The 26,258-nt window shown below is 39.2% G+C and overlaps 1 protein-coding gene across 2 annotated transcripts in view; it reads left to right on the forward strand.

Annotated features, from left to right (window-relative positions):
• ATP8A2 (ATPase phospholipid transporting 8A2) overlaps positions 1-26,258 on the forward strand; it is a 329,984-nt gene that overhangs the window by 33,999 nt on the left and 269,727 nt on the right. The window contains exons 1-9 of one of the 2 annotated variants that reach the window (XM_077781458.1): positions 1,530-1,604; positions 1,743-1,887; positions 13,586-13,685; positions 14,275-14,373; positions 15,208-15,253; positions 19,446-19,486; positions 21,332-21,405; positions 24,484-24,553; positions 25,925-26,052. In XM_077781458.1, the coding sequence (XP_077637584.1) occupies positions 1,787-1,887; positions 13,586-13,685; positions 14,275-14,373; positions 15,208-15,253; positions 19,446-19,486; positions 21,332-21,405; positions 24,484-24,553; positions 25,925-26,052 (659 nt within the window). In that variant the 5' untranslated portion in view covers positions 1,530-1,604; positions 1,743-1,786. Of the gene's footprint in view, positions 1-1,529; positions 1,605-1,742; positions 1,888-13,585; positions 13,686-14,274; positions 14,374-15,207; positions 15,254-19,445; positions 19,487-21,331; positions 21,406-24,483; positions 24,554-25,924; positions 26,053-26,258 lie in introns of those variants that run through there. The other variant, XM_021530648.3, reaches the window with a different exon arrangement.

Raw genomic sequence — 26,258 nt, forward strand, 5'->3', positions numbered from 1 at the left:
TAATGGCATAGCCTTGCATAGTCTACAGTCTTCATATTTCACTTTCTGAAATTGTCTCTTTTCACTAAGTAAAAATGATCAAGCTGGCATATTTTTGCTGTCTGAATTGATATCAACTGGAATGAAAGAAAATAAATTATTTAGCCTCGAACTTGCAAGTCGGCTTAATGTCTCCAAAGTATGACTTCACAGTGTGCAACACTTGCCTTGGGCAAGAGGCGGTGCTGTTGAAAGCACATCAGTGTGTTAATTACATCGGCTTTATTGGCCCCGCAAAGGTTGTGTGCATGACCGTGGTGTATGAGGAATGGGTAACGTTGCCCTCCAGTGGCTGACGCCTGGAGAATACCGAGCCTGTTTGCACTGGCAATACAGAACAAAGGTTTGGGAAGGTCTGGGGTGAGCAGGATGTTAGCTTAAAAGTGTGTTCTGTTAAACAGGACAAGTTTACACAGAGTACAAATACCTAGGTGTTCCATGTGCTAAGGTTGAGTAGGACTGAAAATTTTACAACTTAGTTAAGGAGGATGTAATTTCAGGGGCCTCTCCCATTCATAGCAGAAGTCCTTTTTAGCCACTGTCTGAGCAGATCAGTTTGTTGAAGTGTCATCTTAGCTTCATACAGAAATCAGAAATAGATTTGGCTTTACAGCAGGTTTACAGCTTCACAAAACAGTTTATTGCTTCTGTTAACCTTTGAATGAAGTTCTCAAATAATGCTAATGTAACCCCTTTATTAGATATTTAAGAAACAAGTTGTCACACGCTTGTCTAGAGCTACCTGTGCTAGCTTATAGATATATGGCTTATTCAATAAACTGATAAATTCTTATCTAATGTATTTACAGCTCAACTAAATTAAAGTATCTCCATGGCTTAGGAGGGAAGGGGAAAACAGTATATCTGTCTCCACAACTCCGGTAATGTTTTGAGGCTTGACGGAGGGAATAACTAGCTCTTTTCCTTTATGTTTTTGCATTCTTTTCTTGTAAAAGCACGCAATGCTTATGGAACTCAATTCACTCCAGACCCAGTGGGAAATGAAAATTACCTTATGCTTCTGCCGCTTAAAATAAAAGCTTCTAAATTGCACGTGTAAAGCAAGACTTTTTTTTTTTTATCAGTTCAGTCCGAGCCTTAGCTTTAGGGAGAGGCTCCCTAGATGCCCGGACGTAGCCCCGCACGGTGCTCGGGGCGGGGGAAGGCAGCTCGGTGCCCCCGTGGGGGTCCGGGGGAGCTCTGGCAGAGGTGCTGTGCCGCTCCCTGAGCGCGGGTTTGGGCTCGGGATGCGCTGCGCGCGGGCGGGCAGCGCCAAGGAACCGAGGGGAGCCGGAGCCCCGCGGCGCTGCGCAGGATGCCGGCTGCCTCCCTCGCAGGGAGCCGAGGAGGCTGGAGGCGGGGGATGCGGGGCGCGGGGGGGCCGCCCGGCGGTTCCCGGCGGGATCGCCGGCACGGGCGGGAGCGGGGGCGGCGCTCCCGGGGCGGGGCTCGGCCCATCCCCGCGGGGCGGGGGGCGCGGGCCCCGCGCCGTCCCCGCCGCCAGCTGGCTGCGGCCGCCCCGCCGCCCCCTCCGCGGACACGCGTTATTTACAGCCGCCGCCGTGGTAAACAGCGGGCAGGGCGCGCTCGCAGCCGCCGCCCACCCGCGGCCCTTCCCCGCGGCGCGGCCCCGGGAGCTGCCGGCCCGGCTCCGCTGGGTGCGGCCCCTCGCTGACCGCCTCCCCTCCGCGCTCTCCTTGCAGGACCTGTCTGTTCCACCTCGGGCTATAAGAAGGCGGATGATGAGATGTCCGGAGCCACGTCCGCGGCGGATCTGGACGAGGCACCAGCCCGCACCATTTACTTGAACCAGCCCCAGCAGAGCAAGTTCCGCGACAACTGGGTCAGGTACGGAGCGGTCCCCGCTTCTCTCTTTACAGGCGGCAACCACACACCGCGCAGCCGTGGGCTGGGAGGACTCGGGTCCCTCTCCCTTGCCTCTCGGCCCTGCCCACGCCAGGTCTCAACACAATAAAACGCGTGTCCGCCGAGGTGGCTGGTTTTGTTGTCTCTGCTGGGTGCCAGGGTCTGGCCGGTGTACGGGCGAATCCAGCAGTAGCAAGTGATGAGCTGCTTCGCTCGACAGTAATGAGAGCAGGGAGCTGGTAGAGCTGAGTGGGAAAGATGCACGAAAAGATATTCACTTCAGTAGGGCACTGAAATTTGGAATAACAGGACCTACTCAAGCATTTCTGGATGTAGGGGTTAACCCGTGAAAATTTAGTGGGAGTTTTGAGTAGAATCCAGTAAACTCCATGAAGTGTCCCCTTAAAAAGTAGCATTCGGTTGAAAGAACAACTAGGCTAAGTATATAAAAAATGTATAGAATAGGAAGGAAGAAAAGAGAAAGTACATCCAACAGGACAGGTATAATTGCAGAAACTACAAGCTGGCATTCCCTATGCATAAAAGGCTATGGTCCACTTGTGTTTTTTAATTAAGACCACAGGTAATTTTCTTATCTATTTGGAGCCTTTAATAGGGGTATGTGTGTGTTAATACATCTGGTGGTATGATTAATGCCACCAGTGTTGTTGCAGTTTGAAAACACAAATAACATGGACTGAAACATGGAGTACAAGGATGCATAACATGAGCAAGTTATGGTGGTGCTTGCCACACTTGCCTGGGGCTAGCAGGATGAACAGATGGCTCCTGTCATGACTAAGGAGGAGTATTGTTTAGCAGGCTTCTGTTCGTTTATGCAGATGTTTGGGTTATTCTTCAAAGAAGAGTTTACACAATGAGTACCTTTATGAAAAGAGAGGAGTTTTATATCCTGCTGAAGTGATGATTTCCATTATCTGGTTTATTTTGTGTGTATTACCAAGGGCAATTCTAAGATTATTCTCTGGAATGGTGCTGATGTTCTGGGCACCACAGCAACTTATTTATAGGTGGTTTTCTCCTCAACTTTGACTTGTTATGTTTGTCTGGGAAAGTCTATGGTTTAGGAGCAGTTAAAATGACACATTTTCTCAGTATCTGCTTTATTTTATGTGGGTAGCAAGAGTGAAGGTTTTCTTGCTTTATTTTTCCTTGACTAATTGAGGGATGAGTTTAACAGTTTCCTGTGCAGAGACTATTTGTGCTTTCCCTGCTTTAAGAAGGAAAAAGCAGGGAATAGAGGGTTGGCAGAAACTGTAGTTTATGTTTTCCAGAAGGGCTTCTGTTCTGATCTAGCTAAATCTTATAGAAAAGTAGTGTGTTACTCTGCTACCAATTACTTGTTCCTGACAGTGCTATTACTAAAGAGCAGCTATGTCCAGTTTGCTATCTGGAAGCCATCCCCTTGTACCTAGTTGTACAAGTTTCTCAATACCTTTTCACATCTTTGCCTCATGACAGGTAACTTCTGAGTTGTAAGAAATATTGGCATGTGAGGGATAGGACAAAGTGCAGGTAGCGTAATAGCAAATTACAGCAGAGATACTTTTGTTATCTGATTAGGAACCTTAGCTCCTTGGTGTCACTTGGAAATTAAGTTTACTTTATAATGATTTACTGCTGCTTAGTAAGAAAGCTTTGATCTCTTGACTTCTAAAGGGTGATAGACATTGCCGGTACTCTTTCCATCCTCTGGATTAGTTTTCTTCCTCCAGCCTTCAGGTGGGACTGAAGGCAAAGGTGACCTGAGCTTGTAATACCTGAGGAAGGTGGCCTCAGTTACTTAAGTATATTGGAGTTTCTCTTGAAGAACTGCAGTTGTCTGTTGCCTTCAGACTTTCTTACTTAACTGTATTCAACTTCAGAAATTCATTCAGCACTGGATTTCTCTGTACTGATGGATTTGTGGATGTTTTGTCTCCCTAGGAAGTATCAGCATACAACAGAGCAAGGTGCTGGGTAAGCAAGTGAACACCTGTATGGGCTTGTGGAAAATTAAACTGAAAATAATAAACCAGCTTGTTTTAAATTGTGTGAGTTCTGACTTTCATATTTTTGGTAGTCATTAAGGATTCTCCAAATAACAGTGGGAATTTGTGAATGTTCATAGGAAGTTTTCTAAATTAAGGATAGTGTGAAAAGCTTGCTCAAAACTAAGTAAAATACAGCAAGAAATGGAAGTGCAGAGCATGGAGGAGGGTAGGCTAGTGTTGTGGATTTTTGTGTGAGATGTTCTAAACATCTTGAGCTGCTTGACTTTTTGTGGGTAGAGAAGCACTGTTAAAAGTGAATTCCAATGTTTGTGGGAGCATAAAGACAGACTAATTTTGGATAAGTTAATAAAGATGGATAATTATCTCAATCCCACTTCTAAGTAGTATGTAGTGCTATTTCAAAACTTAAGTGGATGGCAAGATGGCATTAACACTTCCAGAAGTCTTGAAAGTAACAAATGAAACATGTATGTTGAGGAAGATTCCAGTCTCTCTACGGAGCTTTGTGCCCTACTTCCTGGGAAGTGGTTTGACCTGTCTGCCAGTGGGAAGTAGGGAGTAAGTTTTTTTGTGTTTTGCTTCTCTATGTGACCTTTGCTTTATTAAACTGCCTTTATTTTGACCGTGAATTTTTTTCCATGGTATTTTCTGTTGCTTGTCCTGCTGAGAAGAGGATTGATAGAACAGATCAGGGAGTACCAAGTGTCCAGCCCACAATAAGATGGGAAATAAGCTTCCCTATTGCCTTGTAAAACTAAAGGAATACAGGTGGGTTATGGTGGCAGGGGCTTGAATTCTGTGTTAATACTTCTGAGATGACCAAAGTAATGGCATGAACAATTTTCCAAATGTATCCTCAGTGAAGACTGGATATTATATTTGAAGTTAGAATGTTCTATAAATTTTGTTTTCATGGAAATACAGTTTCTGGATGTTTCATAAAAATACAAGAATCTACTCTCATATCAGGCTTATTCTGAATGTATAATAGTACTGTAATAGGAATTTCTTCCAGTGCCTTTAGTAAAAAACACTAGTAAAGTGGTTTGAGCGCCTCACTTGTTGCATGTTAATGCAAAAGAGTTGGACTTCTGGTTTATTAGTCCTGGAGGAACAAGTATCTTGAGGTAACTTCAAGGACATTAGAAATGGTCTCCAAATTTTTGAATGGTGGAATTGGTTTGTAAATATTGCTCTAGGTAATTTCTTCTATTTCAGGCATGGTAGTGCATCCTGGTGCAAATCTGACTTGTGTCTGAATCAGGAGCCCAAATTCAGTCTCAGTTTGTGGCTTGAGTGGTAGGTTGGACAATGCTGCAATCAGGAAGGGCAAAATTCAACTTTTTTTTTTTTAAATGGATCTTGAATCCAGAAGTCTTGTTCAGAAGTTTTCTTATCAAAACAGACATTGGTGGATTGATCTCTTAAGAAGATCCTAAAAGTTGCATTATGATATCCAGCAAATACTCAGTTCAGAAACCTGTTTTCATACAGGCAAAAATTAAGTTCTGATAGATAATGAGCAAAGTCTTCAATGTTTATTTTAAATTGTAAAGGGTCTTAAAACTCAAGTAAACAGATGAGAATCAATTTCTTGTCTCATAAGGCAGAAGCACTTTGCATGGGGAATTTAGCCCTGAAGACTGTAACAAGGTTTCTAGTGGAATCCGAAGTCCTGTATTAAACAGACTACTGTGTATCTGCAGTCCCATACTGTCCCGTCAGTGCCTGCATGATGCTTCCTGGTGAGAATACTGTAGATACAATATTTAGTCTTTATTTTATGTGTGTTGCATTAAATACAATATTTAGTCTTTATTTTATGTGTGTTGCATTAAATTAAGCCAAGTGCATTGCTTTATTGGCTTGTGTATAGGTACTGTAGAAGTCAGTTGTGATTTAGAGGTGTTCATGCTTTTTGAATGTGTGGGCAGGTTCTCACTGGTGAAACACGAGTTGCTGGTATCACTAACCAATTAGTATTGACCCATGAAACCTGAGTAGTGTTCTCTATGATCTGTGGAAATGTGGATTGTAGTCTATGTGCAGGTGAATTTCTCTGCACTTAGTGGTATAGCTCAGCATTCATCTTGCACCAAAATGTTTTAGCATGTTCTTAGGTTAATGCCTGAATTTCTGCTCAGTTTATTCTTAGTAGAGTTCAGGCACTGGCCATTTGTTTTATTGTGTTTGTGTTAGATTTGAAATACTCTTCTGTTGTCATGTGAACAGATTGCTTGCCTGACTGCAGAACAGCATTTTGAAATTCTTCAAAGAAGGGATGTATTATTATAATAATGGGTTAAACTAATCCTTTAACTTTTTTAGTTTCAGGTAAATAGTGTTTTTAAGTGAAGAAAAAGACTTAGTATAACATATGTTTTTAAACAAACAAAAACTTGTTTCCTGCAGTGCAGCTGTTGCTGATACTGTAATCTGCCACAATGAAAAAGGCTTGGGTACAGCAATAGACTGATTCTTTTAGCCATTAAAATTCACTAAAAGTACCTGTTATTGTATGCCTGGTGTTGTGTATAGAGATTATACCAGTGTAATTGAAGCTGCTACATCTTTGGTCTTGGGCTATTCCTAGGGTAAGAACCCAGTGACAGTTAAATTGTTGAATTTTGCTCCAATGAAATGTCTGGATGAAAAAAAAACATAGATGTGGGAGTTCTAGTGCCCTTTCACCTGCTGCATGCATGCTGTCTGGTATCCTGAAATTGTTCTGGTGGTTTGTGGCATAATGAATTTGATACATCAGCAGTAGCAACACAGCAGGTGGATTAAACTAGGTCCTTTTTTTTTTCTTTTTAGATATCCCTGAATCCTAGTGGTCTGTAGAAAGAGGTAGACGAGAACAAATTATCTTAAGTGGACCTAAGTAGCGTTTAAGATGTGTAATAACTGCATTCCACATAGTTTCTGTGGGTTGGGAAGATAATTACATTTCTCTGAAGACTAAACATTAATTTATTTTGCCAGCCCCTTGCTTGTCACTAAAATAAATAATGCTTTAGTTGTGGTGACATTTAGAGTTAAAAAATTGCTTTAAAACTGAAGCTAGCACACTGGCTTTTAGATAGCTAGCCAGATAATGTCACTTGTTTGATTTTTTTCTTTTTTTTTTTTTCTAGTCATCTTCATATCAGTGCTGTGTGTTTAAGTGGAGGCTATTCTCTGTTTGTGCAGTAACTAAATGTTGTACTAAACTTACTTTATTAGACAGTAGAATTTTGAGGTTAACTGTGCTGGTCAGCTGTTTTTATTGAGTTGTACTTGCCAGCAGGGCTACTACAAAGTGAGTGTGTATTACTGTAGTGATGACCTCCACTCATGCTGAAACAATATCATGCCTTCAGAGCTTTTAGTATTGTTTCTAAACAGTCTTTGTTTAAGGTATTTGTTACTGAAAAACAGCCAGGAATCTGTTCTCCTTTCTGTATGGATTTAATGAATAGAGAACTCATGGAAAGGCCTTTCCTGTTTGCAAGCTTTGGGAAAAGCCTCTAGGGTACTGCATTTTGAAGCAGAAGTGCTCTTGCTTCTATTAAATGTGACACGTGGTCTGGTTTTCAGGTTAAACTGAGCGTAAGCAGTTGTGGCAGTGCCTACTCTGTATTAAGACTGAGCTACTGTAGGAGACTTTCCTAGTGGAAATAGTATTTGCTTTGGTAATTAACATAAGTTACATTAGTTGTTGCAGTCTTTTACTTCTTATGTATGGCAGTAGGGCTGCTGATGCTGGGGCAGTTTAGAATAGCGTTAAAAGTTCTAAAAAATCCTTACATGGTTAGGAGGTTATCCTAATGAACTAGAAAGTAATGAGATTGTTGTGCTTCAGTGGACAGGAGTTCATAGTGCATTTTCCTCTCCTTTTTCTCAGCAGTGGTCTGTCTGTGTAAGGGTAGGAGTTGAATTGAAGCCCTTGAAGATGAGCTTGTTGCTGATGCAGCTTTGGAGGAAGTGCAGGTAGCTCAGCCAGGCTGGGTTTGTCAGCCTGATAATCTTGCTCCTGAAATGGAGCTTGTACACAAGGGTAGATAACTCTACTTGCCTGCTCAGGCACTGGTAACCACTGAGGATTGCACTTAGCCCCCTATCTTTTTATTAGGTGTTGATGTAGGATGCCCATGACTAGGAAATAATGATGTAGGAATGATCTGAACTGTCTGTGCTAATTTAGATTTTTCCCTTGTGCAAAACACTTCTCAACATTAGTGTCTGGTTGTCTAGCTGAGAACTGTCTGCTTTTTTTTCTTTTCCTTACTTTATTTGTATATGAGACCTTGAATTTGACTTGAACAAACTGGTTTTTTGAAGGGTTTTGTTTTTTTATGGCAGCAGACCCAAATCATTGTGGTCCTCATAAAGCAAGTTCTAATGGTACTTGACCTTCAGGAAAATGAGTGGACTGTGTTCATATATCCTGACTCTTTTAATTATTGTATGAAACAATAATCTTCCTCTAAATCATATGATTTGAGGACAGAAGGCTCAGGGATTCTGAGATGTGATCAGTTCCACCTGTAACAAGCAAGGGTAATAACATGTTTTCCAAACAGTGGTGCCTTTAGTTGCTTCTGGTGGGAACCAATACTATAAATAAAGAAATAAGGAATGTGGGGAAATGGTGAAGTGCTTGAGATGAATACTACTGATAAGTTTTAATCTGGAATTGATTAATTCTAATACTTTTGAATACTCTCAATCAATTTCATTGTCTGTGTGGATAATTTCAGACAACAGATTAATCTTCTACAGTTTCTCTGTGGCTTTTTTGGGAAATCTTTCAGGGTTTGATGTTTCAGTAGCTCAGCACAAGAATGTCCCTTAAACCATTTCCTTTTTTGTCAATATTTGAATTTGTATATATAAAATACCTGTGGTATTATGGAGAAACTGTAGCAGAGTGCAGGGAAAGATGGAAACAAAATAGGCACTTGGATTGTAGACACTGCTTGTTCCAGAGCTGAGTGACTTGATTTTTGTCTTGCTCTGGCAAGCTTTAAGCAATAATGTCTTGCAGTATTCAAGTTGTTGAACTTTTTCCTATGCAAGGGCAAGTCCTGCTCCTTTCACGCTCCTCTGTTCTGCCCTGAGCTCAGGGTCTGCCTTGGATATTTAAGCACCACATATGCTTTTCTTGGCTTACAGAAGTGTACAGCCATATACAGCAGTGAAACCCATTCTGGCTGGAGTCTTCCTCTGTAAGAACTGTAGTCTCGAGGATTCATCTGACAGGGAAAGGCCCTTCAATTGAATTGGCAGCTGCATTTTTCAGGCTTCCTGGTGTTATAAAACCAGGGTATCCAGGACCTAATTTTCAGTCAACCAATAATCATTTCATAGGCGTATAAGTAATAGCTTCTTATAAGCCCTCATGATGTATTTTTTGGGACCTTGTAAACAGCTGATTTGTCTCTTTTGCAAGTTTCAAGAAGGTGCACCATCTTCCCTATGTGCAAGGAGGTAGATGACCTTCCACTATCTGAAAACCTTGTTCGTGACACTTGGGTTTAGAACAACCTCCTCAGTATTCTGCATGGCAGCCGCTTGTTGATGAGATGTACCTATAAATGTGTGTTCTCTGTACTTAATGTAATAGCTGAATGTTGTTTTTTCTGTTAATATCTCTTGAAATACATAAAGCTTGCTGCTGTGCCTCTTGCTGCAATGGTGATTGCCTGGAGGCAGCTTGTCACGCTACCTCTGTACATGAGAGCTTTAGCAGAACCTCAGATGCTGATGTCAGTCTTGCTATTAAGTGTCATATGCCTGGCAGGACCTTAGCATGCAAACACCATTCCAACTAAAGACAGTATTTGAGCTTTTCAGTCAAGCAGATCAGCTTGGGTTTTCTGGGGTTTTTCTTTTCCTTCTCTTTTACTTGGTGTCTGACCTTCTGTTCGTGTTGATGGACACAAAGCTTGTTTGGTGAGAGAAGAGTTCAAGTCTGTAACATTCACTTTAATTACCCAGCCCTTTTGCTGTGGTTCAGGTGTCTGTGCCTATCTTCTTCAGTGATTGTTCCTTCAAACTGATATGTGTTAAAAGCACTGACATCAAGTGATAGTCATTCTTCAGCTCTTGGAGAGTAATTCAGGTATGTGAACTGTGGCATGAGTAGGTTTGTGTGAATGCTGTCTAGGAAAGGACAGTTTGATGTAGTGTGACCCCTGTAAATGGGACCCCATGTATCTCAAGAAGGTCTTGTTTCTTAATCATTATTATCTTAATTATCTAAAATTTTCTTAATCATGGTTATAAAGTGAAGTTTATCTCAGAGTTGCTATTTTAAAGGAAGGGGTGTAAGTGCTTTAGATGGCTGACTGGAAAAGTGCAGACTGTGTTCAGCTGCATATTGCCAGCACACACACGTGTCTCAAGGAAGTAACTGCTCTGCCCGTCTTACTGACAGCCTTTGCCTCTTCAACCATTAGTAAAGTAAAACCTAATTTAATAAAATGTTTTTGGGAGACAGGGGGAAAGGCAACAATGGGAGTGATTGTGCAAAAGTTACCTATGAATAGAGTACTGGAGAACGGCTATAGAGTTTCTCACTGCACTGTTTGCTACTTTTCATTTGACTGTTACAAAAATTGCTAGGTAATCCTTGGTACTTGAGTAATATGGTAATGAGTTAAAGTATGTGAATGACACTAATGTTTTGCACGTTATACAGTGATTGCTTTCAAAAAAATCTCTGCACTTCCCTAGAAACAGTGTGGCCAGAGCCAGCTGTAGTCGGGTGTATCCAAATTCACTTGTTTAGCAGGGTTTGGTATTGTTCCTCCTGTCTTGCACGGTGGTGTAACTTGAAACATGACTTATGTGAATTAACTTGCAGGTGTGGAGGAGATGTCTCTTCTAATGTTTGCACACCTGTTCAGCATTTGAACTTGTGTAGTTAAGCGAGATTTGTGTAGCTAACAGCTGTTGCTTTAGGAGAAACCAGTTTGTTGTCTGTTTTCCCCCTTGTGCTTCCCTCCTCTACCTGCCTCACCCTGTTCTGTGAGCTGCAGGCCTCCTATTCTCTGAGTTAACGTGGCTCTAATTGAGGCTGGTCAGAGAGCTAACCTGCCAGTTTTTTATTTTTAGTGACTAAAACTGCGCTATGAGTGAGCTGACTGAAGTTTCTACCTGTTCATATGTAGATTTTAACTTTCCTGAGCTTTGGTGGTCCTGAAGTTGTAACACATCTATCTGTTGTGAAGGAGTGCAACAGTTTTTTTATGTTATTTAGAAATAAGCATTGTTTTTATCATTTAAGGAACTGTTCTTCAGAGATAAGTCAGTTGCATGCTCCTGCCCAGCTTAGACTGCTAGCTATGTTTCTGTAAGAAGTTTCCTTTTGAATAATAAAATGTATCTGCTCTTTACTCATACTTGTGGCTGCTGTTCTGACCTGTATGGTAACAGCTGATTGTGCCTGCCTCTAATTAGAGCTGTACCAATTTTCTATGGGCATCTGTCAAGTTACTTAAGCAATAGAATACATGGCGTGACTTAGTATGTACAAACCTCTTTCAAAAGAGCCTTATTGTGTTGGCATTTACATAATTATTAGAGTAAGAATCATGTTTGAGCCAGCTAGCTGTGAAGTTGGTAGGCGGTAGAATGTTGTTAATAAATGTTTCAGCTTGGTTGCAGTCAAATTCTTGTGTTCTTATAATCATAGCAATGTGGTACCTAGAGGAATACTATTCTCATATAAAATCTGACATTGTTTGATGTCTAATTAGTACTGCTTGGAGATGTTGCTTATGGATCTGACTGTGAACTTGATTAACCCATATTTTTAAGTCACAAGGTTATTCTGAGATGTGTGTTTAATTATGTTCTGTATTAAAGGAAGGTTATTACACATGAGACCAAGCAAATGTGGCTTAAAAAAAAAAAAAAAGAAATACTTAGGGCTGAAAGTATTTGAAGGAAGTAATTTTCTTTATATAAAGACTGGACTCGCTTTAAATCTGTAAGTATTATTTCACTCATTTGGCTTAGTAGATATGAGCCATGATTAAGTACAACTATTTGAAATTTTTGTAAAATATTATGTTGAGTATTTAAATACTTGATTCTGGTGAGCAGCAGTAGGAACAGAAAGGGATTTTGTAGTTGCTTGAAGAGGAAATAAGGCAAGTTCCTAAGATGCATCTTAATTGGTTTTTAATTGGTTTTTAATTTTAACTTACCCCACTAATTTTTCTTTAGTGCTTAAAATAGAGCCTTTTAAAACAGGCTGTGCCTTGATACATCTAGATACTGTTTGATTTTGAAAGATGCAGCAGTGTCTGGTTAGATGGCTTGGAGTTGAGGATGGGGCAGATAAGAAGGAAAAGAAGGGGATTAAAGCAATAAGTTGGAAAATGCAGTTCTCTAACCATTGTCTGTGCAGAGGTCAGAGAACCCCACTGAACTCAGCTGCTTGTGGATCAGGGTAGTAAGAGTTTTATGCATAGCAGCAGTCTGTTGTGAAAGGCAGATCATATAGGTAAAGCGTTTGATTATCCTAGTCCTTTTTGATTTCTGAATAGCAATACTGTGCATTTCAGTTGATCTGGAAGGCTTTTTGGTGGGGGAGAGAGGACTAGACTTAATGGAGAGGTGGTCTTGGCACTGCTAGGAAATGTCAGTAAAACAGGAAATGGGAGACAATTTTTCTTTTTTTCTTGAGAGCCAAGTATCTTAGTCTTCTCAGTTCCTTGGAAATACAAGACTTCTTTTAAAAAAAAAAAACAAACAAAAAACAACCAAACCAGAACAAAGCACCAAAAAAACCTGCAAAATGAAACCAAAACCACAGCACCCAAAAAAAAAAATACACCTCAAAATTCCTATCATTTCTTGTTGGGCCTTTGCAAGGCATACTTAGCTACCGGTGCTCAGTTGTTAAAACCCCAACTCATGATGATGGCCAGTAATTTAGGAAGTGAAGGTTCTATGCTAATGGTTAAATTATCATGTCAACTTTGACATTTTTTTCCTGAAGGGAAAAAATGCCCATTATGGATTTGATGTGAAGATGACAAATTTCAAAGGTGATTAAGGCTAGTTAGTGCAGTATGTTTTTGTTTTAAGGCAGTAGAAAGTTATAATTCAGTGATATATCTGTTAGTTACAGTGTATACATATATGTTAGTTATATACATATAAAAAAATAGGAAAAAAGCCAAAAGACATTAATCTGAAAACGTGTATGTTGTTCTGGAGGATTATTCATATCTGAGCATAAGTAATTCTGAAGTAGGAAATGACGCATTTTAAAAATGCATTGCAATGCATTTAATTTCTCTCATTCAACTCTGCCTCCCCCAACATTTAAATTCCGTGTTTTGATGAAAGGTAAGCGCTTGGAACTGAAATGAAAGCTTGACAGTTCACAGTGCTGAAGTTTGAATGGATGGCATATTGTCTGATAGTTCATCCAACAACAAGGGTACCAGCAGTAGAAGTGGGCCTGATGGCCTTCTGGGTCTGTGTGATGGCTCTTTTGTTTGGTACAGATCTTTATCATAACCAAAGCAACTACTTCCTTCATATTCTAAATATGTCTCTCTCATCTTTGAACTGCTGTCTAACACTGGCTTTTAGACTTTTTGGTCATGATCCCCACCAGATATTCTGATGAAGTACTAAGATAAAAATCTTCTACCCTGCAGCACAGCCAAGTACAGCGTGGTGACATTTCTACCTCGATTCCTGTATGAGCAGATAAGAAAAGCTGCAAATGCATTCTTCCTCTTCATTGCCTTACTGCAGGTATTGTTTTATTGCTTTGCCTTGTTAATAAAATGCAATGGTAGTGCAGTAAAAGTTATTTCTGTTCTTATGCTTAACTGTAAAGCAATTCTTAAACTTAATACTCATATTAATGGGATATGTAGTTGCTAACTGGAACTGGAAGACAGCATAGAAACTTCTTTCCATGTAGTTTGTAAAGTCGAACCTCTTTTATTAATAAGTAAAAATAAGTTGTGTCATAAAGCATGGAGCTATTGACCATTATGAGAAAAGAATATGTGACTTGTGAAACTTTTGCTTAGTTCAGATTATCATTGCTTCCATGTGAATGATGTAATTTGTATAACTTTCTTGTAAAGAGAAGAGAAATAGAATAAAAGGCATGTACAACAACAGTATCTTCTAACTTTGTTATTGTTTCTTCAAACCTACTTAGACTGTAGGCTAGTTTGCCCACTGAAATGGAATATCTGTGAGGCACAAATCACACAGTAAATCAGAGAACTTTGTGTTCTCTCTTCTGAGAGCTTTGCATAAAATTCTAAATGTGCCAGAAATTAATTTTAAATACTAATATAAAAGGGGTCTCTTTTCCCTCTGCTCACAGCAAATTCCAGATGTCTCTCCAACAGGAAGATATACCACCTTGGTGCCATTGCTATTTATTTTAACAGTTGCTGGCATCAAAGAAATCATAGAAGATTATGTGAGTATGACTGATGAGGATGGGAATGAATATGATGGGGAAGGCTGTGCTAAAGACCAAAAGCTATAAAATGCCATAAAGTCATGCATCTCTGAAGTCTCTTGAGTCATTGCTTAACAGTAGCAAAATGTTGTTTTGACTTTCAAAGTACTTGAATTTCTGTAATAAATACTGAAAATACACTGAAATAAAGAAATATTTTCATTATAGTAGAAATCAGGACATTTGTTTCTCCTTCTTCAAGCTTGCTTATTAATGCTGTGATTAGAAAGACAGTGTAGAGTTCTGACAAATATGTGGTCTTTTCAGATGGTCTTGAAAAGGAGGGTTGCGGGGAGGCAAGCAATTTAAGGATAGAGAAGACTGTTTTGGGCAAAATCTGTTCTAACTTGCTTGTGTACTTTACATCAGAATGAGGTCTTTCTGCTTTGCAAAATACTGATGAGTGAAATCATTTGGATATCAGTCTAAACAACAGCACGTGAAATTTATATACATGGATATCTATTTAAATATTGTGGTCCTTATTGTTACTTTTGTTGTCCTTCAATAAAACCCAGCTTTGGAGACTTTTTTACCACTGATAAAGTTTTGAGCCAGACTTCCAACACGAGTATTTACACTTTGAAGGTTGTAAATTATACTCTTTATGTTCTTTTACAAACCATTTCGATTTAGATGATCTGTGACTTTAAAAAACAAAGCAAAAAATCCCATAAAGGCAAAAAGGACCCAATGTATCATCTTGCATTTTGTCATATTTTTAGCTCTGATCATTCTTGAATTTGTGATGAAGTGTAATGAGGTATAATGAAATGTTTTGTTTCCTTACAGAAAAGGCATAAGGCCGACAGTGCAGTGAATAAAAAGAAAACAGTAGGTAAGACTAAACAGTCTTTAAGTATTTAAAATGCAAATAGTGAATGCTTACTTTTACTTTTGAACAATTCTATTGCTTTAATGGTCATGATGGTGAGGAATGCCATCATGACCATTAAAGCAGGTACTTACCAGTAATTTAGGATTTTACTTTGATAAAGGTTTCAGACTGATTGTTGATGGTCTGACACTTAAGGGGAGGCATTGGGAGGATTACCTGAATTTATAAGTTCATGTAATTTCAAGGTTGTGCAAAGTTGCGTAGTTCTCAGCACCTCCAAGAAAACCAAACGATTTTTTCCTTACCAAACTCCATCCTGATTATTCTAACACCAAACCCAACACCAAAACATCCAGAACTAAAAAAGCCAACAACCCCCTGAAATGTTGAAAGCTGCTGTCAGAAGAATTTTAAGTCATTTTTGTAAATGCTGCTGCCCTTTAAATATAGTAAGTCTGGGGACTTTTTAGCTTTGCTTTCCTGAAGTGTCACTGAAAGAGAATTTAATGCTGATATCCACTGAATGCCTAGATGTATCATTAAGGTATGGATAGTACTTGTCACTGTATGCCTGAAGACATCACTGTAATTTTCTTCACCTCCCTTAACTGAAAACCTGTGCAGAAAATAGGAAGAGCTTGTCACTGGCCGTCCTGTGATTGTCCTGTGCCATAGTCAAGGCAGCTCCATGTTCATGTGTTGGACAGCTCCACTTCTGCTCCTCTGTGCAAATGTGCAGCTGAAATAGGAAAACAGGGACTTGAGCTCCAAGAAGAGCCCTTCCGCCCAAGCACAAATACCTCAAGTGTCAAAAAGCTAGAGGAACACTTAAAGGAACATGGGAAAGTGAGCAACCTGCTGGCTCCATGCATCATATAGTCCTGCAAACATTATGTCTGTTTTTTTTCACTGAGTTTGGTGCTTGAAAATTTGGGTTGATCACTAAGGTTGTTTATTAATACACATCTAAAGGCATTGCTTTATCAGTTCTCCTAGGTAATGTCTCTCTACAAGAGTCTGGGAAGATATTTGGAGTGCAAGAACACTGTATTAGTCATGAGCAATTGGCATTTAAGTGGCTGTAGCATAACAGCCCTTGTTATGGGTAATATGAAAGATGGCCCTTCCAGAGGTTGCAGAGGCAGTTATAATTCATTTGTTGGTAGAGAATGTGTGCCAACAAACACTTCAAGGGACGTTTGTCACAGTAATTGTGGAGAGACAACCTTAAAGAAAACAAGGTGTTCTAATGGAGCTAAGTGGATCTTAGCACTTGAAAAATTATGAGTTCAAATTTTATTTTTTACCTTTGAATACTCTAAATAAATTTTTAGTCTGATACTTAATACTGTATCCTCCTCCTTCTTAAGAGGAAGGCTAAAGAGGCTTATTCTTGAGACATGTATTACCAGAGTGAAAATATAACTTCAGTTTAGAGTGGGATTAAGAAGAAATAAATTTAGGTTCTCTGTGTGCCTTTAGGTTGCTCTTATAGCTGAGTGGTGTCTAATCAATGCATTCAGTGTGGAGAGCATTTATGCTCACTGCGAAGCAGATGCTTGCTGTCTGCTTGGCTGTGTCCTGAACTCCACTGCCTGCAATGTCTGGTTGCTTACTGCAGCAGCAGCCATGTAATTTGCATTTATCTTGTTTAGTTTTTTAGAGCAGTTGTGTATCTTCAAAGTTATTTTGCTGTATTAAATTTACCATGGAAAACATCAGTTTACTTTGCAGAGTGGCTTTGATATGTAGGAATTAAATTGCCTTTGGAGCAAACTAAAAGTGAAGTTCTGCCCCGGGTGAGCACTGAACATTTGCATTAGGAGGTGGAGTGTATTTAGGCTTTGAGCCAGTGTTTTATGTCTTGGATGGCTTCACGTGATGTCTGTGATGATAACATTAAATCTAGGGACCTGACTCCATATAATTCCAAGTGAAGCCCCTGAGCAGTGTATTGCATTGATATAGAGAGCTCAGTAATAATTGTTCTGATGCCTTGATACTCCCATTGTCAAAGAATAAGTAATGAGCATTTAATATTGCATGGGATGAGCTTGAGTATTAGACAAGCACAGGGCTAGCAAACTCTGGAACAAGACTGGTGGGATATGCTCCCTTTAGGAACCTCACTTCAAATGGCCCTGCATGGCTGGATGTGAGTGACAGCATTAAGTCTTAGGTCTAGAACTGGGTTTTGATCTTGGAAGGCCTTAAATAGAAGGTATATATTGAAACTCTCTTAAGTTGAAACAGTCTTTTTAGGTATTTGTCCTTTGTTCCTTTAACCAAGTATCTTTGGACAATGACTAATTCATCAGTTTTGCCCTACTAAAGATATTCTACAGAAGACATGTCCTTTTCTGTCCTTTGGAGTACTCCTCTAAAACTGGGTTAAGCAGAGTAGGAGGTGTGAAATTGCAACCCCAAAATTTCTGAACTGTTTTATGTCTAATGGCAGCTTTCTCTTTAGGCTGTGGGATTATGAGTTTAAGAGGAAATAGTTCAGTAATAGAACAGTAAGAAAATAGCTTCAGTAATTTGCTTGGGTATTTAATTTTAATTTCTAAATTGATTTCAGTAAGCATTGCAAGTTAAATTGTTTTCTGAGGTAAACTGCCTACCAGACAAAGTCTGTAGCACTTGATGTTGCAAAATACCTTTGTGTGTGAGCATATAACAATGTCAACAAAATGTTTATTGAAAGGTCTCCAAAACTTTCTGGTGGAATAGGGGGGTGTCTAGACCATGGCACAGGAGATGCTGGATGTTGCAACTCCTCTCTGAAGGTTGGATTTTGAGTCAAGGCTGCAGGTATTTGGCTTTCCCCTGGAGATTCTGGATTCAAGCCTTCTGAGTTCTGAACTAAGCAGAGCTCAATTCAAGAACAGTGTATATGAGGGATGGAAGGGATGCACCAAAACTGTTCTTCCCCTAAACTGCTGTAATTTGGTTGAAAGCTCAGCTGTTTTTTGACACGTCACTGGCAGTACTTCTGTTGCTGCCCATCCATTTTTTGTTAAATAGTTTAGTTCACTGTAGTCATTTGCTGCAATATTAAATATCAGGATTCAGTGCTTCAATGTGTGTGGCCTGAGAACAGGAGTCAAGAGACAGGTTTCTTCTGTTTCATCTATTCTGACAAGTCTTGCATTCCTGTTTGTGGAGTGGCATATCCTGGGTAGGATGGTCAAGGCTGTATTGAGCAGATTTTTTTTCTGAGAGTGTGGTATTATTTTCAGATTAGCCATGTGTATGAAATACAGCTGAGAAGATTGTTTGGATTCAAAAGTAGGGAACTGACCTCTTCAACTCTGATCTGTTGCACACTGCACTTTTAAACACCTTTGAAAACTAGCTGCAGCTGCTTTCAATTAATGTGAACTTGCTGTGCTTGGACCTGGACTGGACTGGGTTATTCAGCAGTAATTGGGCATGTTTGACCTTACTGTTTTGGCTGGAGTAGTATTAAGTAGGTGTACAATCACCTAGAGGAAGGGCTTGGGTGGAAAGGCAGGCTGCAGGGTAAATGACTAATGACTGTGTTAAGATGGCAGTGTAGAAATGGAGCCCTTTAGAAATTGAGGTTGGTTTTGGTACCTTTTCTTTTTATTCTTCCAATGTGAACTTCAAGAGTAAGGATTCTCCTTCTGCCAAAGTTGATTGTTGCTTTTCAGTAGGGCTTTGAGCCTGTTTGGCAATTAAGACTCAGATTTATATGGGCTATAGGTAATGATAGTGAAGTTGCATGTGCCAGAGTCAAAATATTATGAATGAAATGCAAGGCAAAAGATGAGACGTGAAAATTCTGTGGTAAATCATACACAGAGTGAAGGTGCTTCCTGATACTGATTGGCAGTGGGCAGTTAATGCCTTTTGTTTTAAGGAAGGTCATTTCCCAAACAAGAAACAATGCTGCCCATCTACATGTTAGTATGAAGTGATGCCATGAAGAAATCAGGCCACCAACTGTTGTCTGGCAGGTGATAAAAATTATATAAATATGAAGGGCACATTCTTCCTCTTTCTTGTATTCACATGCCCACAGCTGTGAACAGAAGTTCCAGCTTCTGAAAAATGCATTTCTGATTTTTTTGTTGGTTCCTATTGTTTGCTACTGCTGATACAGTTGTTCTGAAATTTGTCTGAATTATGACTATTTATTCTGTAATCTAACTTTAAGCTTTCTTTCCAGTTCTAAGAAATGGGATGTGGCAGAACATTATGTGGAAAGAGGTAAATAAAACCTGAGGATGGGAGGGAGGGAAAGCAAGTATTCAAGAATTACTCTTGCCAGAATTAATTAGGAGGCTTAGAATTAATGTATCCTACATGGGAGTTCTTTGTCACTTGGGTGGGGGGGGGTAGGAGGGATCCTTTCTGTTCCAGTAGTCAAAATTGTCCTGAGTGAGGCATCTGAGTACCCATTTTTAAATCCTGGTACTGTGTTACAGTCAATTCTAATGGATTGTTGTGTTTTTCCTTGTGCAGTTAATAGGTAAACTGTAAACAGTATTTTGGTTTTTAGTCTGGTAAGAAGAGTAATTTTCACTGCAATGCTGTACCTCCCCTGCAAGTCTAACAGAGACTTAATTTTGCTGCCTGTGCTAAAAAGTCCCTGGGCTTTGAGACTAATTAGTAAGCTGCTTGCTCAAGTAAGAAACACAAGTTCTGCTGCTACCTGAGGCACTTGGGACCCATGTTTTGTGAGGCCCTTGGTCAGAGTCTGGTGGGCTTTATTTCTAATACCTGGAAGTTGCTGAAATGCCTTTGGATGTATCGATCTAGTTGTGGCTCTTAGTGCCTTTTAAAGGATAAAATTAGCCCTCTTATCTAGTAATTGAGGAAAAAGTACACCCTTTTAAAACCTCTGAGGAATGAGATCAGTCTCAAGATACCTAAAAGCAATACTGCTGAAGTGTTAGGCTATAGTAGAAGCTGAAGATTGCCACGGATTCAGATGGCTAATGTTGGTTCCTGTTTATGCTGTTCCAAGTCCTATTTTTGTAGAAAGGACAGTGAATTGAAAGTTTAAGGTCAAGCCTGGAATCTGGGTTTTTTATACCCTTAGGCACTTCTTGAATTGACCTGTGTCTGTAACTGCATGTTGTCCAGGCTTTTGTTGTTAAACAGTTCTGTATTACTGTATTAGCCACCTTAATCACTTTAAGGCAGGCTTCTTACTTTATTCTTTTTCTTTTTTCTTTTTTTTTTTTTTTTTTGGTTGTACTGAAAGTGGTAGGGAATTTATCTTTAGTGGTATCTGAGTAAAACTAATGAATCTGCTTGTTCAAACATGCCATCTGTTTCCATTTTTATAAATTAATATCTTGAAAGTATTTTAAGCCCATGTCAGACTCTCAGTTCTACATTTGGCATTAAGCAGCCTCATGCTTATTGGGCAAACCTGGTTTACTGTTTGAGAGTGTTACTTGACTCTTTTGAGAATGAAAGTCCCATGCATGTGTGACTAACTCAAGGTGCTGAAAAATCTTAGGCCTGTGTAGGAGGAGACAAGTATTCCAGAATTCTGCATATCTCAGGGAAGAACAGGATTATATGATGGATCCATAGAGATGATACTATTTGCTAGTGACTAGTACAAGCAATGCATCTAAGGGGAATTAAGGGAAAATTATAGTGATGTTTGGGTAGGTAAGTAACACAGATAAGGAATGGAAGAAAACGCTTGATACTTAATGAAGGTGAAGTCTAAAGATAACTTTTTTACTAGGGAAAAAAAAAATAAGACTAAAGAAAACCCCTGAATTTGGATAATAGCAGAACTATAGAAAAAAGTAATTTTTATTAAATATAAGCCACAGAAGTTCACAATTTCTAATTGAGTGTATCTGCCATTTTTCTATCTAGAATTGTTTACTTTACATTCAGAAAAGGGAAGGCTTTGATATTTCCAAACTTGCAGTGAAAAGTACTCTGACTTTCAGAAAAACTGTCTCCAGCTGTTCTGTGCATGATGCTGTTCTTCTGACTGGGTGAAAGAAAATAACAAACTAACATTCCAGGCAAGCGAACTGTTTGTTTTTCTCTTCCATGCTACTGTACTCCTGACCACCACAGGTAGCAGTAGGCGATATTGTGAAGGTCACCAATGGGCAGCATCTTCCAGCAGACATGATCATAATATCTACCAGGTATCCTGAATGGGCGTGGAAGTGATGTGTCTGATGAACTGAGGTGCAGAGGACTCGAATCTCTGTATTTGCTATTAATAAAACCAGACATCAGATAACACTAATTCTATTCCACATCTGAAATCAAATTTCAACAAAATTCAATGACAAAACATGGCTTTACTAGGCTTTCATTCATGTATCATTGTAGATAGGCTCTTCTAAAATGAGGTGTTTCCAAGACTTCACTTTATGAATTGCAGATGCATAATACTCTGTATTAATGAGTTTTTTGGCAGACTGAAGGTCCTTAACATGAGCTTTATGCAGTCAGTGGTTCTATGGCCTTTTGAGAATCCCTCCCCTTAAATAAGGAAGCTTAAGTTTTCTTCCAGCTAATTCCACTGAATATTCAGCATATTTTTCTGTGCTCCCCCAGGAAGATTTCTCTTTCAATAGGAAATCTGAAAGGGTAGCTCTGTTGGCATCAAACAACAAAAGAGCTTTTGGACTTTGTTCACTACTTCTCTTGGATACAGCACATGTATGGCCCATCTCTAGCATGGTAGCAACAGTAATCCGTTGAGTCCTTCTTGGTTTAGTTTCAAGTGTGGGACAACTTCCTGATGCCCCCCAGGACACATATGGCCCTATTGGCTACCAGGGCACTGTGGACTCATGTTGAACTTGCCATTGACCAGGACCCTCAGGTCCCTTTCCATGGGACTGCTCTCCTTCATCCCATTCTCCAGTCTGTACACACATCTAGGGTTACCTTGTCCCAGATGGAGAATCCAGCACTTGCCTTTATTAAACTTCATATGGCCTGCCCAGCTTTCTCATTTGTTGAGGTCTCATAGTTCCTAAAAACATTTGAGTGGTGCTTGACTGCTACTCTAGGTTCTAGATTCTGTAGAGTAACTTGAGGCTTAATCAAGACCACAGTTTGCTTAGACAGATGAGGTTTAAACAAGAGACAACAGCACAGCTCCTGTTGTTAAACATGCTTTAAGCATGTTTGGCTCTAATAACCAAACCTTACAACACCTCTGTAATTCCCTCCTGTGTGTGTGCTTTTCAGCAGTGATTGCAGATTGCTCTGGTCTCAGGGTTTCAGTTCTCTTACATGATCCAGCTTTTAAGGGGAACTTGTTTTTTCAAGCTCCTGTATTTTCTGCTCCATCCTTATTGTCTATGCTGTTTCTGGAAGATTTTATTTTTTTCTAAGCTATATGCAGAAGCTCAGTCTTTTTGAATTACTACATCATGAAGGATAGAGGCACCTTCATTCCATGGTATACAGTATTGTATTTTTCAAAACAAGACTCAAACTTTAAATAAGTGGTTGTCAACTTAATATGCAGCTAGGCTGAATTTGGACATCAATAACTTTCTGTTTCAGCATTGAAGAATATTTTACTTAAGAACTTCTCTAATGCATTATACTAAAAACCTCTTCTGACTTATTTCTTAACTGTGTGGGCCAGCTTTTTCTTCTACATTTTTCTACTAACCTGCTGTCTTTGATAACCACATAATAATTAGAGAATTTAACCCAAAGCATGGTGATTTGGCAGGAGCTTTGCTTGAAATAAATAGTAATTTGTATGTCAGTTCTGCTTTATAATTGGTATTATTCCCATGATTCCTTTAAATGTCAATACTAAGTGTCCTCAGTTCACCAGAAAGCTCTGCATGTTCTGAAGGGGGTGGGTTCTTTTGCTTGTATATGTTGATTTTCTGTGTGAGGTGATTGTTAGAGGTAAAATTGACAGTTGTTTTTATCTTGACTCACTTCCTGTACAGCAAAAAGGTGACATCAAATTTTACATAAATAATGAATTAACATGTAGGAAAAATATTTTCATTCAAGCACAACTTTGCATGGAAACATGTCCACATGTCTCATTTCCACAGTTCATACAATTTCTATGGAAATTAGAGGAATTGTATTGCAAAAGGGCTCCTTCCTGAGCTAACCACTTCAGTTGTGGTAGACAAGGTGTTTGACACAAGTAAAATTGGAATCAAGCTGGACTCTAATCTATGTCTTTCTTGGGTTCAGATTCAAATTGCCTGTGTAGGAAGGGACAAAGAATAGACTGAACCATTTTTTCTTTTCAAAGCAAAATTAATTGTAGAGAATAATCTCGCTTCTTACTGTGTTATAAATGTACCTGTCCATTTCCTAATTATTATTTTCCTAAGGAGTCTTTATTACTGACTGTTCTGTTGATTGAGTACATTTGCTGTTAGAACAATTTGTGACTTTGGAAAAAACCTAGCCATTTATCAAGAATATGACAAGTGATATGCTGAAGAAGCACTTGCTTGAGTCCAGGTGGGAAACTGATATTTCTAGTAGCCTGAGAAGACACTGGGCAGAAAAATCATTTTCATGGTGCCATGCAGAGGTTTTGAATCTTGAGTGGCATGTCAGGAAAAGATCTGGTAAAAGTACCCTTTCTTATCACAGGTGCCACCTATGCAAGCTCCTCTGTTAGATATAGATAAGAGCTTGACTAATAGAAAGTTCAGTTCTAGGAGGAAGACTTTTGTCCCTATGGGTAAGGGCAGAAACACATCTGGAAAGATGCAGGTTACAGCCCTCAATCCTAGCAAACCTTTCTCTCATGCCCAAAAAAAAAGCTGTTTAGCAGTGACTTTGGATGTACTTCCCTTAAGGGGACTTTGCAGACATGATTTTTTGTGTCCAGGTCACAGACAGAATTCAATAGCAGAGACAGAGCATTGCTGTCTTCATCCAACCATATTCCCTTTTTATACAGTTCAATACTTGCTCTTTCATCCATAGCTTTTGGAAGCAATTTAATGGATTGCAATTCAAAGTAATCCACTTTAGGCATCTACGTTTATAACAACTTGTTAAATTCTTACTGATTTTTTGATTTAGACTTGTCTTTCTCTGTAGTTGTATGTAGTAAATATGTACTTTCAGCTTTCATGGTTGTATACCACCAGTATAGTTTTCTGTCTTCTGCAGTGCATTGAAGAAGTCTGTGGTGGACTATATTAGTGTAAAAGAAGTGTACCAAAAAGCACTGAGTTTTAATATTGAAAATCTTACACTCCTTACAGTGAACCACAAGCCATGTGCTATATTGAAACAGCTAATCTTGATGGGGAGACGAATCTTAAAATACGACAGGTAAAACAAACTGAATTTATTTTTTTTTTCTTTTAGGTATTTAATAATCTAGCTTGCATGGTAACAATACAAGTGCTTTTTTTGCTGTTTTAAAAAGCATCTTTCTTCAAGTGGATGTAATTTGCCTTTTCAACAGATACAAACCTAAGCAGTAATACACCATGTGCAAGTGTAAGGAACTAACCTGGAGCAAGTATTTTAAGCCCAGAGAGACAAATCAAACAGACCTTGGATGTGTTTTCCTGAAGATCTAGTTAGTGGAATTTAAGTGCTGTACATAAAAAAAAAAATATCAGCTATGCTTGTGATGAGAGTTGCAGTGTCTCCTGTCACAAGTACTATTTTATGAGTATTGTGCAGAGGCAGAAGCTGAAAAGGTTATTTATATGTATAAGTTGATTTGTTATCACTGTGGTAAGCAAAATAATTTATTTGGATCTTTCTGGTTTTGTCATAGTGTTTAGAAATAGTTAAGAATCTTTGGCTTCTTTCATTAAAAAAAGTATTTAGATTAGGATTGTGAAACACAGATAATTTGTTTTTAAAAAGCTACGCTTGCTTCTTCTTTACTGCATTTGTAGAAATGTGATTTACTGTTCCAGATCAGGCTACTAAGTCAGGTCTTGAGCTTTTGTAAGATTTTATTTGCTTCAGGACATGCTTAAAATACAAAAATACGACCTTGCTCTGGCTTGCAGTGCTGCAGTCAAATTCTGGCAAAAGAAAGATGAAATGGATTCCTCTTTTACTAGAAGGTTAGTGGGGTGCCGTGCATGTGCTCAGATGTGGAGTACCAGTACTTTATGTTGCAGTTGCGTGACAGGCTGAATATTGACCTTGAGCAGGATTAGCGCATGTTGGCTGCTGTGGCCCAAGAGAGACTACACTTAGAATGACCATATTTAGCAGCCATAACACATCAGTGCAGCTATACTTTGAGAAAAAAAACAGGCTTGTTTATACTGCTTTTCTCCTACTTCCCCCTGCACGTATCCAACTTCACATTTTGTGGATCTTACTTTCCTCTTAATTCAAGAGAGATCATGTAGGTAATGTAAATATCTGTGCAGAGAGTTTCAGTCTTGTTAGTAGGTTTCTCTGTGTTCATAATGAGTCTTCCTTGCAGGAAAGAGGTATTGAATCTAAAATTAAAAAAGAGAACCCCAAAACCTAACAAAAATCAACCCAAAAAAAAGAAAAACAACAACAACAAAAAAAAAAACCACCAAAGCCAAACAGGACCCTGACTAACAAACCTCTACAGATTTAACTATATTTTGTTTCATAGATGTTAAAAGGAAGCACCATTTTCCTAGGGTGCCTTCTAATAGCATTTTTTGTCAATAATCTCCTTTGAATTGTTCTATGCAGGGTTTGTCTCAAACTGCTAGTCTCCAGTCCAGGGAAGAATTGATGAAAGTGTCTGGGAGGATAGAATGTGAAGGACCCAACCGCCATCTCTATGACTTCACTGGAAACTTGCGCTTAGATGGTCAAAGGTATTGACAACAAAGCCATGAATTCATTTGGTTAGGAAAAACATTTCCTCTGTTCTTTTAGTCTGGAACTTGGAGCATATGCATGTTTTTGCTGCAGAAGGGGAGGATAATAATTAATATTCTTTAATTAGAGCACGTGCCAGTATAACATAATACAATTCTGTCTTTGTATATAGCCTTCTGCTTGTTATGGGAGTATTGGTTTC

Source organism: Lonchura striata, chromosome 2 (genome assembly GCF_046129695.1).
Source record: "Lonchura striata isolate bLonStr1 chromosome 2, bLonStr1.mat, whole genome shotgun sequence".
Taxonomy (NCBI): Eukaryota; Metazoa; Chordata; class Aves; order Passeriformes; family Estrildidae; genus Lonchura; species Lonchura striata.